The 17,500-nt window shown below is 42.8% G+C and overlaps 1 protein-coding gene across 2 annotated transcripts in view; it reads right to left on the bottom strand.

Annotated features, from left to right (window-relative positions):
• The window catches only part of LOC116353652 (cGMP-dependent 3',5'-cyclic phosphodiesterase-like), a 236,771-nt gene that overhangs the window by 1,892 nt on the left and 217,379 nt on the right, over positions 1–17,500 (bottom strand). For both annotated transcript variants that reach the window (XM_031791176.1, XM_031791175.1), the window contains exon 4: positions 1,383–1,472. In XM_031791176.1, the coding sequence (XP_031647036.1) occupies positions 1,383–1,472 (90 nt within the window). The remainder of the gene's footprint in view (positions 1–1,382; positions 1,473–17,500) is intronic.

The following is a 17,500-nucleotide window of genomic DNA, read 5'->3' as shown; positions in this document are numbered from 1 at the left end:
CTGGTGGCAGTACAGCTGTCTGTCGCTATACCCCCTTCAGCGCCCCCTGGACTGATACTGGTGGCAGTACAGCTGTCTGTCGCTATACTCCCTTCAGCGCCCCCTGGACTGATACTGGTGGCAGTACAGCTGTCTGTCGCTATACTCCCTTCAGCGCCCCCTGGACTGATACTGGTGGCAGTACAGCAGTCTGTCGCTATACTCCCTTCAGCGCCCCCTGGACTGATACTGGTGGCAGTACAGCAGTCTGTCGCTATACTCCCTTCAGCGCCCCCTGGACTGATACTGGTGGAAGTACAGCTGTCTGTCGCTATACTCCCTTCAGCGCCCCCTGGACTGATACTGGTGGCAGTACAGCTGTCTGTCGCTATACCCCCTTCAGCGCCCCCTGGACTGATACTGGTGGCAGTACAGCTGTCTGTCTGCTGCTGGGAGGGACCAGGTTCTTTGAAATGATTAGTCATTTATTAATTTAATAAGTTTGTTAGTTTAAAACTACTCTTGGTATCTTACTAACAGCCTAATTAATTCAATACCAAAACAACATTAAAATATTTTGTCCAGAAAATGATTCTAAAATAATCCAAAGTTTTGCCAAGCCTTTAATGTTTCTAGTTAATGGCCAAGAGGCTAAAGGCCATTACTGAACATCCAACTAGGCCACTGTAATGAAGCAGCCAATGGAAAACAACATGGGAAAAAATGACCTAAAATCCAATTAGCGGCAAAAGTTTGTTCTAAAGCGCAAATGATGCTCGCTGTTTCATGTGACAGAGGTGACAATCTAATTGGAATGTAAAGATGCAACAACTAGAATGGGTGGCTAATATGACTAGGGATTTGGCCTTTGGCTTCTGAACAACCAAATAAAGTTGATATGATAACCAACAGAACAGGAGAGAAATTCTGGGCTCAATGGCATGAGGACGTCTTGAGAAACATGGATGAAATGAGAGGTTGTTGGATATTCCGCTCAAACTAGGCTCTGTATGCGATGTGATATATAGCCTAAAACAGGTCTACGTGACAAACTAACCAAAATACACAATTTAACTACACAAAATTAGTCAAATTAACCTACAGATCGATAAGCATGACTTGGAAAATGTATTTTCGGCGGCTAACCAACTAATGGTTAACCGTTAACATCCCTAGAGATGATGACTAATGTGTGGTTATGATAGGCCATGTCAGCTATTCATTCCGTTTCATTAATTGGTCAGAAGGGCCCCTGGAGAAAGCCACGCCCCTCTGACACAAGCTCTGCCCCTGTCACTCATACTGAACATACACACCTGACCATCCAGTGGTGCAGTTCTGAGGAATGGCTGCTTGACCCCTCCCAAAAAAGAACACTACCCAGCAGCCCTGTGTGTACGTACCACGCTGGGCAGTAGCCCCTGTGCGGTCTCTCTGAGAGCATCTCGGAGTGAGCGCACGTCAACAACTGCTGCCAGCCGCAGTAAAGCATCCTGGGAGGAAACAGAAACAACATGAGTTACACACAGAAACAGCAGAATCCTTTATGACACCACACCATACTGTTTATATGAGGGAACAGAGACACCATACTGTTTATATGAGGGAACAGAGACACCATACTGTTTATATGAGGGAACAGAGACACCATACTGTTTATATGAGGGAACAGAGACACCATACTGTTTATATGAGGGAACAGAGACACCATACTGTTTATATGAGGGAACAGAGACACCATACTGTTTATATGAGGGAACAGAGACACCATACTGTTTATATGAGGGAACAGAGACACCATACTGTTTATATGAGGGAGCAGAGACACCATATTGTTTATATGAGGGAACAGAGACACCATACTGTTTATATGAGGGAACAGAGACACCATACTGTTTATATGAGGGAACAGAGACACCATACTGTTTATATGAGGGAACAGAGACACCATACTGTTTATATGAGGGAACAGAGACACCATACTGTTTATATGAGGGAACATAGACACCATACTGTTTATATGAGGGAACAGAGACACCATACTGTTTATATGAGGGAACAGAGACACCACACAGTTTATATGAGGGAACAGAGACACCATACTTTTTACATGAGGGAACAGAGACACCATACTGTTTATATGAGGGAACAGAGACACCATACTGTTTATATGAGGGAACAGAGACACCATACTGTTTATATGAGGGAACAGAGATACCACACAGTTATATGTGGGAACAGAGACACCCTACTGTTTATATGAGGGAACAGAGACACCATACTGTTTATATGAGGGAACAGAGATACCACACAGTTATATGTGGGAACAGAGACACCATACTGTTTATATGAGGGAACAGAGACACCATACTGTTTATATGAGGGAACAGAGACACCATACTGTTTATATGAGGGAGCAGAGACACCATACTGTTTATATGAGGGAACAGAGACACCATACTGTTTATATGAGGGAACAGAGACACCATACTGTTTATATGAGGGAACAGAGACACCCTACTGTTTATATGAGGGAACAGAGACACCACACTGTTTATATGAGGGAACAGAGACACCATACAGTTTATTTAGCGGGAAGAGAAGACAGACTGTCATGTAAAGACAGACAGTGTGACAGCCATATGTAGAGGCAAAAATGATGAACCAGTGTGTGTGTGTGTGTGTGTGTGTGTGTGGGACTGACTTTGAGTGGCACATCCCTTGGAGACACACACACATACATTCACACACAGCTAAGTCAGTGGGTGTGTGATTGGCTGAAGAATAACCAGGGGAAATCAATCACCTTCTATTGATCTGCAAACCGATTTACTAAAATAGAGCAGAGTGGACAGCTAACACACTGAAACACGCACGCACGCACGCACGCACGCACGCACGCACATAGAAGGGCTGGGGTTTTAGGGAGAAGGGCTGGGGATTTAGGGAGAAGGGCTGGGGATTTAGGGAGAAGGGCTGGGGATTTAGGGAGAAGGGCTGGGGATTTAGGGAGAAGGGCTGGGGATTTAGGGAGAGGGATGAGGAAACATTAAGAAAACCTGCTCTTTCCATGACAGACTGACCAGGTGTATCCAGGTGAAACCTATGATCCCTTATTGATGTAACTTGTTAAATCCACTTCAATCAGTGAAGATGAAGGGGAGGAGACAGGTTAAAGAATGATTTTTAAGACCTGGGACAATTGAGACATGGATTGTGTGTGTGACATTCAGACGGTGAAGACAAGAATGTAAGTGCCTTTGAACGGGGTATGGAATTAGGTCCCGGGTGCACCGGTTTGTGTTGAGAACTGCAATGCTGCTGGGTTTTTCATGCTCAACAGTTTCCTGTGCCTATCAAGAATGGCCCCACCACCCAAAGGACATCCAGCCAATTTGACACAACTGGGAAGCATTGGAGTCAACATGGGCCAGCATCCCTGTGGAACGCTTTCAACACCTTGTAGAGTCAACATGGACCAGCATCCCTGTGGAACGCTTTCAACACCTTGTAGAGTCAACATGGGCCAGCATCCCTGTGGAAAGCTTTCAACACCTTGTAGAGTCAACATGGGCCAGCATCCCTGTGGAACGCTTTCAACACCTTGTAGAGTCAACATGGGCCAGCATCCCTGTGGAACGCTTTCAACACCTTGTAGAGTCAACATGGACCAGCATCCCTGTGGAACGCTTTCAACACCTTGTAGAGTCAACATGGGCCAGCATCCCTGTGGAAAGCTTTCAACACCTTGTAGAGTCAACATGGGCCAGCATCCCTGTGGAAAGCTTTCAACACCTTGTAGAGTCAACATGGGCCAGCATCCCTGTGGAACGCTTTCAACACCTTGTAGAGTCAACATGGGCCAGCATCCCTGTGGAACGCTTTCAACACCTTGTAGAGTCAACATGGGCCAGCATCCCTGTGGAACGCTTTCAACACCTTGTAGAGTTCCTGTCCTGATCAATTGAGGCTGTTCTGAGGGCAAAAGGGGTTGGGGGGTGCAGCTCAATATTAGGAAGGTGTTTCTAATGTGTTGTATGCTCAGTGTAGATGTGAAAGCATTAATAACAAACTCTAATAATCGCTATGACAACATGATATTGTGACAGGTATGGAATGCAACAATAGTGAGTGGATGGCTTCATGTTGAACATACATGACTAACTCTGGTGCAGTGTAGAGGTGAAAGATAAATGACTAACTCTGGTGCAGTGTAGAGGTGAAAGATAAATGACTATCTTTGGTGCAGTGTAGAGGTGAAAGATAAATGACTGTAACTCTGGTGCAGTGTAGAGGTGAAAGATACATGACTAACTCTGGTGCAGTGTAGAGGTGAAAGATAAATGACTAACTCTGGTGCAGTGTAGAGGTGAAAGATAAATGTAGTTCTAAAGTACTAGGGGTCATACACTACAGCCAGATTAGACAGTAGCGACACATTATTATTCTGTAAAAAGAGAGAGAACGGGGGAGGAAAAGAGAGATAGAGAAAGACAAACAGATAAAGAGAGGGGTGGTGTTTAATTATTCTGATCACTGGCGTCCTTCAAATGTCAGAGCACTCAGTGTGATTAATATAGCTCGATGAGAGGGCAACAGGGTCTGCACAGAGAGAGACAGAGAGACGGGTAAGGGGAGAGGGAGAGGGCTAGGGCGAACGGGAAGGATGGAACAGGAAGGATGGAACGAAGGAGGGAGGGGAAAGAGAGAGAGGGATTCGAGAGCGGAGGTAGAGATGGTTAAATAAGGTAGGTAAAGAAGGAGGGGAGAAAAAGAGAAGAGATGAGCGAGAAGGGAGAGAGGGAAAGAAGAGTCAGCTGGTCCTGAGGCTCAGAACACCTGCTCTACAAATCACTACTCCAACCAAATGATAACACACTAATTCCACTTGCTTCCTTATTGTAGATGTGTGCACATCAGCACGCATCAAATCACATTTTATTTGTTACATTCTTTTTAAACAACAGGCGTAGACTAACAGTGAAATGCATGTCAATCAATCAAATGCATTTATCAAGCTCTTTTTTACATCAACAGATGTCACAGTGTCACAAAGTGCTTATACAGAAACCCAGCCTAAACTCCCAAACAGCAAGCAATGCAGGTGTAGAAGCACGGTGGCAAGGAATAACTCCCTAGAAAGGCCCAAACCTAGGAAGAAACCTAGAGAGGAACCAGGCTATGATGGGTGGCCAGTTGTAACGAGTGCGCTGAGAGTCGGGAAGCAAGTTCAGGGAGTGAGTGTTCTAACAAATAAAATGAACACAAAACACACACAACGGACCGATGTGAAAACAGAGTCAATATCACCTGAGGAAAGAACCAAGGGGAGTGACAGATATTGGGAAGATAATCAAGGAGGTGGTGGAGTCAAGGAGAGTGTCATGAGGCGCAGGTGCGCGAGACGATGGTGACAGGTGTGCGGGACAATCAGCAGCCTGATGACCTAGAGGCCGGAGAGGGAGCAGACGTGATACCAGTCCTCTTCTGGCTGTGCTGGGTGGAGATTATAACAGAACATGGCCAAGATGTTCAAACGTAATAATAATCAGCAGCAGGTCAGCAGGTCAGCACCTCAGGAGTAAATGTCAGTTGGCTTTTCATAGCCGATCATTCAGAGTATCTCTACCGCTCCTGCTGTCTCTAGAGAGTTGAAAACAGCAGGTCTGAGACAGGTAGCACGTCCAGTGAACAGGTCAGGGTTCCATTGACACTGAGTGTACTGACCATAGCGCTAATAGAACATTATATATGATATCATTTCTGTTTCTATTGTACTGACTCTATTGTATTGTACTGATCCCAGGGCTCAGGTCCTCAGGGAGGGGAGGGAGAGAGAATTAGAGGGAGCATACTTACATTCACACAGGACACCAGATAGAACAGACTGACCCTAGCCCACCAACACATAAACTAGTGCAGCATAGATACTGGAGGCTGAGACAGGAGGGGTCGGGAGACACTGTGGTCCAGTCCAACAATACCCCCGGACAGGGCCAACCAGGCAGGATATAAAGACTTAAAGGTTGAGACAGAATCTACGTTTCTCACATGGATAGGGCAGACCATTCAATACAAAAAGAGCTCTATGGAGCTCTATATAGCCCTGCCTCTAGCCGTTTGCTTAGAAATTATAGGGACAATAAGCAGGCCTGAGTCTTGTGACCATAGCATACATGTAGGTATGTAGGTATGTACAGCAGGGTCCAGAGAGAGATCAAAAGAGAGATCAGGGTCCAAAGTAACGCCGAGGTTTGATTTGAGACAACTGTACAACCATCAAGATTAATTGATCCAACAGAAGATCTCTTTGTTTCTTGGGAGTTCAAAAAGTAAATCATCCACTTCCTTATGTCTGAAACACAGGCTTCCAGGGTAGGAAATGTTGGGGATTCACCATGTTTCATCGAAATGTACAGCTGTGTATCATCCGCAAAGCAGTGTAAGTTAACATTATGTTACCAAATCACATCACCAAGAGGTAAAATATATAGTTAAAACAATAGTGGTCCTAAAACGGAACCTTGAGGAACACTGACATTTACAGTTGATTTGTCAGAGGACAAACCATCCACAGAGACAAATTGATATCTTTCCAACAGATAAAATCTAAACCAGGCCAGAACTTGTCCATGTAGACCAATTTGGGTTTCCAATCTCTCCAAATAATGTGGTGATCGATGGTGTCAAAAGCTTCACTAAGGTCTAGGAGCACGAGGACAGATGCAGAACCTTGGTCTGACACCAATGAAAGGTAATTTACCACCTCCACGAGTCTCAGTGCTTTGATGGGGTCTGAAACCAGACTGAAGCGTTTCGTATACATTGTTTGCCTTCAGGAAGGCAGTGAGTTCCTGCGCAAGTTCTTTTTCTAAAATGTTTCAGAGGAATGGGAGATTCGATATATGTCAATTGTTTTTTACATTTTCTGGGTCAGGGTTCCACTTTTTCAAGAGAGGCCACATGTAGTGAGTTTGGTACACATCTGGTGGATAGGGAGCCATTTATTATGTTGAACATAGGAGGGCCAAGCACAGGAAGCAGCTCTTTCAGTAGTTTAGATGGAATATGGTCCAGTATGCAGCTTGAAGGTTTAGAGGCCATGACTATTTCCATGAATGTGTCAAGAGATATAGATCAAAAAACTGTAGTGTCTCCATTGATCCAAAGGTCCTGGCAGTGTTGTGCAGAATCAGGACAACTGAGCTTGGGAGGAATACACAGATTCAAAGGAGTCCGTAATTTTGTTTCTAATGATCATGATCTTTTCGTCGTAGAAGTACTGCTGAAGTGGAAGCCATCCTCTCTTGGGGAATGCTGGTGGGTCTGTGGACTTTTCCATGTGAATATTAAAGTCACCAACAATTGTAATATTAACTGCCATGACTACAAGGTACGATAGGAATTCAGGGAACTCAGTGAGGAACGCTGTATACGACCCAGAAGGCCTGTAAACAGTAGCTATAAAAAGTGATTGAGTAGGCTGCATAGATTTTATGACTAGAAGCTCAAAAGATGAAAATGCAGTCGTTATTTAACAATGAATGTCTGCAACACCTCCGTCTTTGCAGGATGCACGGGGGGATATGGTCACTAGGGTAACCAGGAGGTGGGGCCTCATTTAACACAGTCAATTCATCAGGCTTAAGCCATGTTTCAGTCAGGCCAAGCACATCAAGACTCAGTGATTAGTTCATTGACTATAACTGCCTTTGAAGTAAGGGATCTAACATTAAGTAGCCCTATATGTGAGGTATCATGATCTCTTTCAATAATGACAGGAATAGAGGAGGTCTTTATCCTAGTGAGATTGCTAGAGCGAACACTGCCATGTTTAGTTTTGCCCAACCCAGGTCGAGGCACAGACACGGTCTCAATGGGGATAGCTGAGCTGACTACACTGGAAATGTTAGTGGCAGACTCCACTAAACTGTCAGACTGGCTAACATCCTGCTGCCTAGCCTGCACCCTATCTCATTGTGGAGCAAGAGGAGGTAGAGCCCTGTCTATGTTCGTAGATAAGATGAGAGCTCCCCTCCAGCTAGGATGGAGTCCATCACTCCTCAACAGGCCAGGCTTGGTCCTGTTTGTGGGTGAGTCCCAGAAAGAGGGCCAATTATCTACAAATTCTTTATTTTGGGAGGGGCAGGTTTCAACCAGCAATTGAGGTCGCGAGACTCTGCTGTAGAGCTCATCACTTCCCCTAACAGCAGTATGTGTGTGTCGGGGAGAAAGAGAAGATGCTGAATATATCCAGAAATTATACTACTTATAAGCTGGATTTTAGATGTCCCACAGTGAACCAGGAGTCAGAGATCAAATGCTGCCATTTCAGATTACCCCAAACTCTGAGCGTTTAACATTAAAGATTGTGTGTGTGCATGCGTGCGTGTGTGTGTTAGTGCTGAGCGATTACTGCTTTTTGAGGTCGGTTCGATTCGATTATTAAAAAATAATCACAGTTTTTGATTTTGGTTTCAAATTTCTCTGCCTAAGTACGCTGCAGAGCTGTTTGACAAAATACTTTTACTTGTTTCAAGAACTGTCTCTGTCCCTCTTGTCGTTGTGTTGTGTACATTCCTCTCTCAAGCAGTCTATGTTGTCTGTGTGTATCTAACATAACGTATCAGGCGTAAAAGTATATACGTACAGAGATCTGTATATAGTGACGAGACGCTCATGTCTCCACCCTAACAATGGGAGTCGGGCCAAAGGCGGGAAGGCGGAAAGGCAGGAGACAACACCAACATCAGCACCAAAATAAGCCCACAGAAACACAATTGGCTTATTTTGGACGGATATGGGCGAGAATGAAACCTCTCGCTTCGCCTTTTCCTCTCTGACCAGTCTCTGTCCGAGATGAAAAAAAACAAACAGCTGCAATGGCTTATGGTCATTGTAGTTAATTACCATGTTTCTGCACTGAACTAGGTTGAATGTTTGCTTAATGAAAACTACAACTTCCTCCAGCCCTGCGTCCAACATAGTTCTTGACTTGTGTTGTGAATTATTTAATTTCTCTCTAAAGAAATACTGCACTGGGCTGTCCAAAAAAATTGAATTCAAGTATTTGAACAGAAGTAGGTTAATTAGTTGTATAAAATATGAAATGTTGGTTAATCGCTCAGTACTAGTGTGCATGCATCCGTGCATGGGCAGTACTATAGCAGATGGTACTATAGCAGATGGTACTGTAGCAGATTGACACATGCATGCACATATTTACACTAACTGTAGGCTGCTGTAACTCAGGGAGACAAACACAGGAACAGGTTATGTATTGAAGGGCATGTTGGGACTATACGCAGGGAGGGAGGGAGGGAGGGAGGGTCAGTTCCATAGCTACAGTACAGCATGTCTCCCCCAGGCAAGAGGCTCTGAGCAGCTTATTACATATGATTAAATAGGATTAGATATGATGAAATATGATCACTCAATCAACCTGTAAGAAACCCTCTGTAATGAACCTGGATCTGTGCCAGCCTGTGTGTGTGTGTGTGTGTGTGTGTGTGTGTGTGTGTGTGTGTGTGTGTGTGTGTGTGTGTGTGTGTGTGTGTGTGTGTGTGTGTGTGTGTGTGTGTGTGTGTGTGACTGTGTGTGTGACTGTGTGTCTGCAACTGTGTGTGTGTATTCGACTGAATGTGTGTCTGTGTGTGTGTTTGTTGCTCTCTATGTCTGGAGATCTTAATGAATCTTGTACGTTCCCCACCGTAAAGCTCCCTCACCCAGAACATAGTCATTACCATAACACCTCCATTACCATAACACCCCCATTACCATAACACCTCCATTACCATAACACCCCCATTACCATAACACCCCCATTACATAACACCCCCATTACATAACACCCCCATTACCATAACACCCCCATTACCATAACACCCCCATTACCATAACACCCCCATTACATAACACCCCTATTACATAACACCCCTATTACATAACACCCCCAGTACCATAACACCACCATTACCATAACACCCCCATTACATAACACACTCATTACCATAACACCCCCATCACATAACACCCCCATTACCATACCACCCCCATTACATAACACCCCCATTACCACAACACCCCCATTACCATAACACCACATTACCATAACACCCCCATTACATAACACCCCTATTGCCATAACACCCCCATTACATAACACCCCAATTACCATAGCACATTCAGTACCATAACACCGCCATTACCATAACATCCTCATTACCATAACACCCCCATTACCATAACACCCCCATTACATAACACCCCCATTACCACAACACCCCCATTACCATAACACCCCCATTACATAACACCCCTATTGCCATAACACCCCTATTACATAACACCCCAATTACCATAACACCCCCATTACCATAACACCCCCATTACATAACACCCCTATTGCCATAACACCCCCATTACATAACACCCCAATTACCATAGCACATTCAGTACCATAACACCGCCATTACCATGACATCCTCATTACCATAACACCCTTATTACCATAACACCCCCATTACATAACACCCCCATTACCACAACACCCCCATTACCATAACACCCCCATTATCATAACACCCCTATTGCCATAACACCCCCATTACATAACACCCCAATTACCATAGCACCTTCAGTACCATAACACCGCCATTACCATAACACCCTCATTACCATAACACCCTTATTGCCGTGACACCTTCATTACCATAACACACGTAATACCATAACACCCTCATTACCGTAACACCCTCATTACCATAACACTATCATTACCATAACACTGTCATTCCACAGGGAAAGAAGATTGTCAGATTAATATGTTGTGACACTTAACGGTGCATTTAAGGGAACAGAGTACAGTCTCTTTCTTTCTTTAAACACATAAACACACAGATAAACAGGTACATTGAGCAGAGTGGGCTGGTTGGTGATGCTGTGGTCCTGGCTGTTATTCCAACAGAGCCGCATCTCCAGTAGCACACAAACACTGGAGACACATGCACTGTAGAATACAGCCAGACCTGAGAGACCAGCGACACACTCACGTACAAACACACACACACACTAGTGATGCGCGGGTTGATACAGTCCCCTCAGTTATATTCGCGGGGTGGATGGATTTAGGGTCATTCAATATTGTGTGGCTAAAGGGCGGGTGGGTGATGAACGGGTTGAATAAAGAGAAACAATACCTTAAAAAATCCACACATTTTAAAATGTTGTGCCATTTATAAAAATTAGGCAAAAGAATAAACGTCCTCTCACTGTCAACGGTGTTTATTTTCAGCAAACTTAACATGTGTAAATATTTGTATGAACATAACAAGATTCAGTAACTGAGACATAAACTGAACAAGTTCCACAGACATAAATGGAAAATAAATTGAATAATGTGTCCCTGAACAAAGGGGGGTCAAAATCCAAAAGTAACAGTCAGTATCTGGTGTGGCCACCAGCTGCATCAAGTACTGCAGTGCATCTCCTCCTCATGGACTGCACCAGACTTGCCAGTTCTTGCTGTGAGATGTTACCCCACTCTTCCACCAAGGCACCTGCAAGTTCCCGGGTATTTTTTGGGGGAATGGCCCTAGTCCTCACCCTCCGATTCAACAGGTCCCAGAGGTGCTCAATGGGATTGAGATCCGGGATCTTCGCTGGCCATGGAAGAACACTGACTTGCAGGAAATCACGCACAGAACAAGCAGTATGGCTGGTGGCATTGTCATGCTGGAGGGTCATGTCAGGATGAGCCTGCAGGAAGGGTACCACATGAGGTAAGAGGATGTCTTCCCTGTAACGCACAGCGTTGAGATTGCCTGCAATGACAACAAGCTCAGTCTGATGATGCTGTGACACACCGCCCCAGACCATGACGGACCCTCCACCAACAAATTGATCCTTCTCCAGAGTACAGGCCTCGGGGTGTAACGCTCATTCCTTCGACGATAAACGCAAATCTGACCATCGCCCCTGGTGAGACAAAACCGTGACTCGTCAGTGAAGAGCACTTTTTGCCAGTCCTGTCTGATCCAGCGACAGTGGGTTTGTGCCCATAGGCGACGTTGTTGCCAGTGATGTCTGGTGAGGACCTGCCTTACAACTGGCCTTCAAGCCCTCAGACCAGCCTCTCTCAGCCTATTGCGGACAGTCTGAGCACTGATGGAGGGATTGTGCGTTCCTGGTGTAACTCGGGCAGTTGTTGTTGCCATCCTGTATCTGTCCCACAGGTGTAATGTTCGGATGGACTGATCCTGTGCAGGTGTTGTTACACGTGGTCTGCCACTGCGAGGACGATCAGCTGTCCGTCCTGTCTCTCTGTAGCGATGTCTTAGGCTATTTTTTGCCCTGGCCACATCTGCAGCCAATTAGCCTACACAACCAATCGATAGCCAAATAGCCTACACAACCAATCGATAGCCAATTAGCCTACACAACCAATCGATAGCCAAATAGCCTACACAACCAATCGATAGCCAATTAGCCTACACAACCAATCGATAGTCAAATAGCCTACACAACCAATCGATAGCCAAATAGCCTACACAACCAATCGATAGTCAAATAGCCTACACAACCAATCGATAGTCAAATAATGCTTTTGGCAACAGGCAGAAAAAGTTCACATCAATCAATGGAGGCAAAATGGACAGTGGAAGTTTCATTCAATAAGACAAAATCTGCAAAAGGAGAATGTAAAAAAGGGGGCCCAGAAAAGTAATGTTCGGTAAAGATTTGTTGAAGTGGTGAAAGAGGATGATAGCAGTACCGGACTTTGTTATGTGTGATCATGTGAGGCGCTATACAAATGATTAGTCACAAGACAGACTTCAGACCTATGGCATGTCAAGGGAACTGTAGCCTCCTGCTTAGAGATCATGTGTTGTTTAGATTCTATGGGTTCTATGGAAACTGAAATCTGGACGACATACCAGAATAACCTACTGTTTTTTGGCAAACGCCAAAGTCCTCTGATAATACCGTGTGAATCGACATCCCTTTGTTTTGAGAGAAATATCTGCGTTTTATAGGTGTTGCTCGCCGTTTCAGCAATAAAACAATAACTAGCTTATATATGAACTTCCACAGTGAAGGCTTTGTTTATATGTTGTGTGCAAATGAATTGAACATCACCAAATGAATTGAACATCACCAAATGAATTGAACATCACCAAATGAATTGAACATCACCAAATGAATTGAACATCACCAAATGAATTGAACATCACCAAATGAATTGAACATCACCAAATGAATTGAACATCACCAAATGAATTGAACATCACCAAATGAATGGAACATCACCAAATGAATTGAACATCACCAAATGAATTGAACATCACCAAATGAATTGAACATCACCAAATGAATTGAACATCACCAAATGAATTGAACATCACCAAATGAATTGAACATCACCAAATGAATTGAACATCACCAAATGAATTGAACATCACCAAATGAATTGAACATCACCAAATGAATTGAACATCACCAAATGAATTGAACATCACCAAATGAATTGAACATCACCAAATGAATTGAACATCACCAAATGAATGGAACATCACCAAATGAATTGAACATCACCAAATGAATTGAACATCACCAAATGAATTGAACATCACCAAATGAATTGAACATCACCAAATGAATTGAACATCACCAAATGAATTGAACATCACCAAATGAATTGAACATCACCAAATGAATTGAACATCACCAAATGAATTGAACATCACCAAATGAATTGAACATCACCAAATGAATTGAACATCACCAAATGAATTGAACATCACCAAATGAATTGAACATCACCAAATGCATCTTTAAAAAATATTGCACCTATTTAATGCAACCCTTGCTGTTAATAGATCACAAACACAAAGAAAACAGCGAGAACTGAGCTAAACGTTTGGAACAAATTCTCTTTTTCACCCATAGAATAAAAACACATATCTATTTCAAGTTCACTGTTTAGCTCACATCTGAATGCTGGGGGGAATTTAGGAATCTTCTAAAATATCCTATTGACACACTTCCTCAATTCAAATATTATGGCGACACTTTACCAAAGATGGTGTGGTTTGGTTTAGAAACCTGTGAACCACTCGAGTAATCAGTGTAGCCTGTTATTACCTGGACTTGTTGAAATATCTTCACACCTAGAAAAAAAACCCAGGGCTTTCATCATAACTGACTCATATATATATATATATGAATATGGCTCTAGCATTAATAATAACTCCTGCAGAATGGAGCATTTTCTTACAGTAAAATGATACACCAAATGTAGGAACAATTTGGATTTGGGAACAGGAGTGGAGAAATATGATTTATTTCGTTCTGCATCTTGAGGGAATTCAATGCTCAGTTAGATACGATCTGTAGAGGTGTTGTCTTCGTCATTCATAAAAGCTGATAGTATTTCAACCACATAAAATATGCATCGAAGCCGAACTGAAATCTGATCAGAAACACCCTGGGTCGTCTTCACAGCTTTATTGTCCCTTACAACCGGTCAATCTTTCCCGTTTGTTGTTGCTTAATTGTATTTCCTCCACGGTTCCTAAACGTCTTTGCTCCGGGAAGGATGACACAGAAAACTTTACAGATGCCAACTAGATGATACATTCATTCTATTGATCGATTACATTATTTTGTTGAGCTGTTGGGTTTATTTAGTCGTCTAGGGCAACATATCATTTCTACATTTACATGTTAGTAGTTTATCAGATGCTCTAATCAAGAGCGATTTACAGTAGTATGCACATACATTTTAACATAATGACATTTTGTATAATGACAAAAGATCAACTGCATGTATCTAAATATAGACAACTTCACTCACAAATAGCCTGCCCAAATGTTGGAAATTATAAGCAGAAACATACAAATAGCCTGCCCAAATGTTGGAAATTATAAGCAGAAACATACAAATAGCCTGCCCAAATGTTGGAAATTATAAGCAGAAACATACAAATAGCCTGCCCAAATGTTGGAAATTATAAGCAGAAACATACAAATAGCCTGCCCAAATGTTGGAAATTATAAGCAGAAACATACAAATAGCCTGCCCAAATGTTGGAAATTATAAGCAGAAACATACAAATAGCCTGCCCAAATGTTGGAAATTATAAGCAGAAACATACAAATAGCCTGCCCAAATGTTGGAAATTATAAGCAGAAACATACAAATAGCCTGCCCAAATGTTGGAAATTATAAGCAGAAACATACAAATAGCCTGCCCAAATGTTGGAAATTATAAGCAGAAACATACAAATAGCCTGCCCAAATGTTGGAAATTATAAGCAGAAACATACAAATAGCCTGCCCAAATGTTGGAAATTATAAGCAGAAACACACAAATAGCCTGCCCAAATGTTGGAAATTATAAGCAGAAACATACAAATAGCCTGCCCAAATGTTGGAAATTATAAGCAGAAACATACAAATAGCCTGCCCAAATGTTGGAAATTATAAGCAGAAACATACAAATAGCCTGCCCAAATGTTGGAAATTATAAGCAGAAACACACAAATAGCCTGCCCAAATGTTGGAAATTATAAGCAGAAACATACAAATAGCCTGCCCAAATGTTGGAAATTATAAGCAGAAACATACAAATAGCCTGCCCAAATGTTGGAAATTATAAGCAGAAACACACAAATAGCCTGCCCAAATGTTGGAAATTATAAGCAGAAACACACAAATAGCCTGCCCAAATGTTGGAAATTATAAGCAGAAACACACAAATAGCCTGCCCAAATGTTGGAAATTATAAGCAGAAACACACAAATAGCCTGCCCAAATGTTGGAAATTATAAGCAGAAACATACAGTTGAAGTCGGAAGTTTACATTCACTCAGGTTGGAGTCATTAAAACTAATTTTTCAACCACTCCACACATTTCTTGTTAACAAACTATAGTTTTGGCAAGTCGGTTAGGACATCTACTTTGTGCATGACACGAGTCATTTTTCCAACAATTGTTTACAGACAGATTATTTCACTTATAATTCACTGTATCACAATTCCAGTTGGTCAGAAGTTTACATTCACTAAGTTGACTGTGCCTTTAAACAGCTTGGAAAATTCCAGAAAATGATGTCATGTCTTTAGAAGCTTCTGATAGGCTAATTGACATCATTTGAGTCAATCGGAGGTGTACCTGTGGATGTATTTCAAGGCCTACCTTCAAACTCAGTGCCTCTTTGCTTGACATCATGGTAAAATCAAAAGAACTCAGCCAAGACATCAGAAAAATTCATGTAGACCCCCAAAAGTCTGGTTCATCCTTGGGAGCAGTTTCCAAATGGCTGAAGGTACCACTTTCATCTGTACAAACAACAGTACGCAAGTATAAACACCATGGGACCACGCAGCCGTCATACCACTCAGGAAGGAGACACGTTCTGACTCCTAGAGATGAACATACTTTGGTGCGAAAAGTGCAAATCAAATCACTGCTCCAAAACTGCCATAAAAAAAGCCAGACTATGGTTTGCAATTGCACATGGGGACAAAGATCGTACTTTTTGGAGAAATGTCCTCTGGTCTGATGAAACAAAAATAGAACTGTTTGGCATAATGACCATTGTTATGTTTGGAGGAAAAAGGGGGAGGCTTGCAAGTTGAAGAACACCATCCCAACTGTGAAGCACAGGGGTGGCAGCATCATGTTGTGGGCGTGCTTTGCTGCAGGAGGGACTGGTGCACTTCACAAAATAGATTGCATCATGAGGGATGAAATTATGTGGAAATATTGAGGAAACATCTCAAGACATCAGTCAGGAAGTTAAAGCTTGGTCACAAATAGGTCTTCCAAATGGACAATGACCCCAAGCATACTTCTAAAGTCGTGGTAAAATGGCTTAAGGACAACAAAGTCAAGGTATTGGAGTGGCCATCACAAAGCCCTGACCTCAATCCCATAGAAAATGTGTGGGTAGAACTAAAAAAGCATGTGCGAGAAAGAAGGCCTATAAACCTGACTCAGACCTGACTCAAAATTCACCCAACTCATTGTGGGAAGCTTGTGGAAGGCTACCCACAACGTTAAACAATTTAAAGGCAACGCTACAAAACAATAATTGAGTGTATGTAAACTTCTGACCCACTGAGAATGTGATGAAAGAAAGCTGAAAAAAATGATTCTCTCTGCTATTATTCTGACATTTCACATTCTTAAACTAAAGACATAATAACTGACATAAGACAGGGAATTTTTACTGAAATGTCAGGAATTGTCAAAAACTGAGTTTGAATGTATTTGGCGAAGGTGTATGTGAACATCCGACTTCAACTGTATCTAAATCAGGCAAAATAAATTCCTGCACCCTCTGTCAAAAAAATAGTTCTGCAGCCAACAGCACATTTTCACTTCATCACATATAAGTCCGGCGGTTGCGGATGGGTTATTAGCAATTGTGGGTGGGTGAACAAACAGCTGACCCGCGCACCACTAACACACACACACACACACACACACACACACACACACACACACACACACAC

Source organism: Oncorhynchus kisutch, linkage group LG15 (genome assembly GCF_002021735.2).
Source record: "Oncorhynchus kisutch isolate 150728-3 linkage group LG15, Okis_V2, whole genome shotgun sequence".
NCBI classification, from domain to species: Eukaryota; Metazoa; Chordata; class Actinopteri; order Salmoniformes; family Salmonidae; genus Oncorhynchus; species Oncorhynchus kisutch.
Note: the sequence above shows the minus strand (reverse complement) of the source record. Positions and strands in the feature narration are given on the sequence as shown.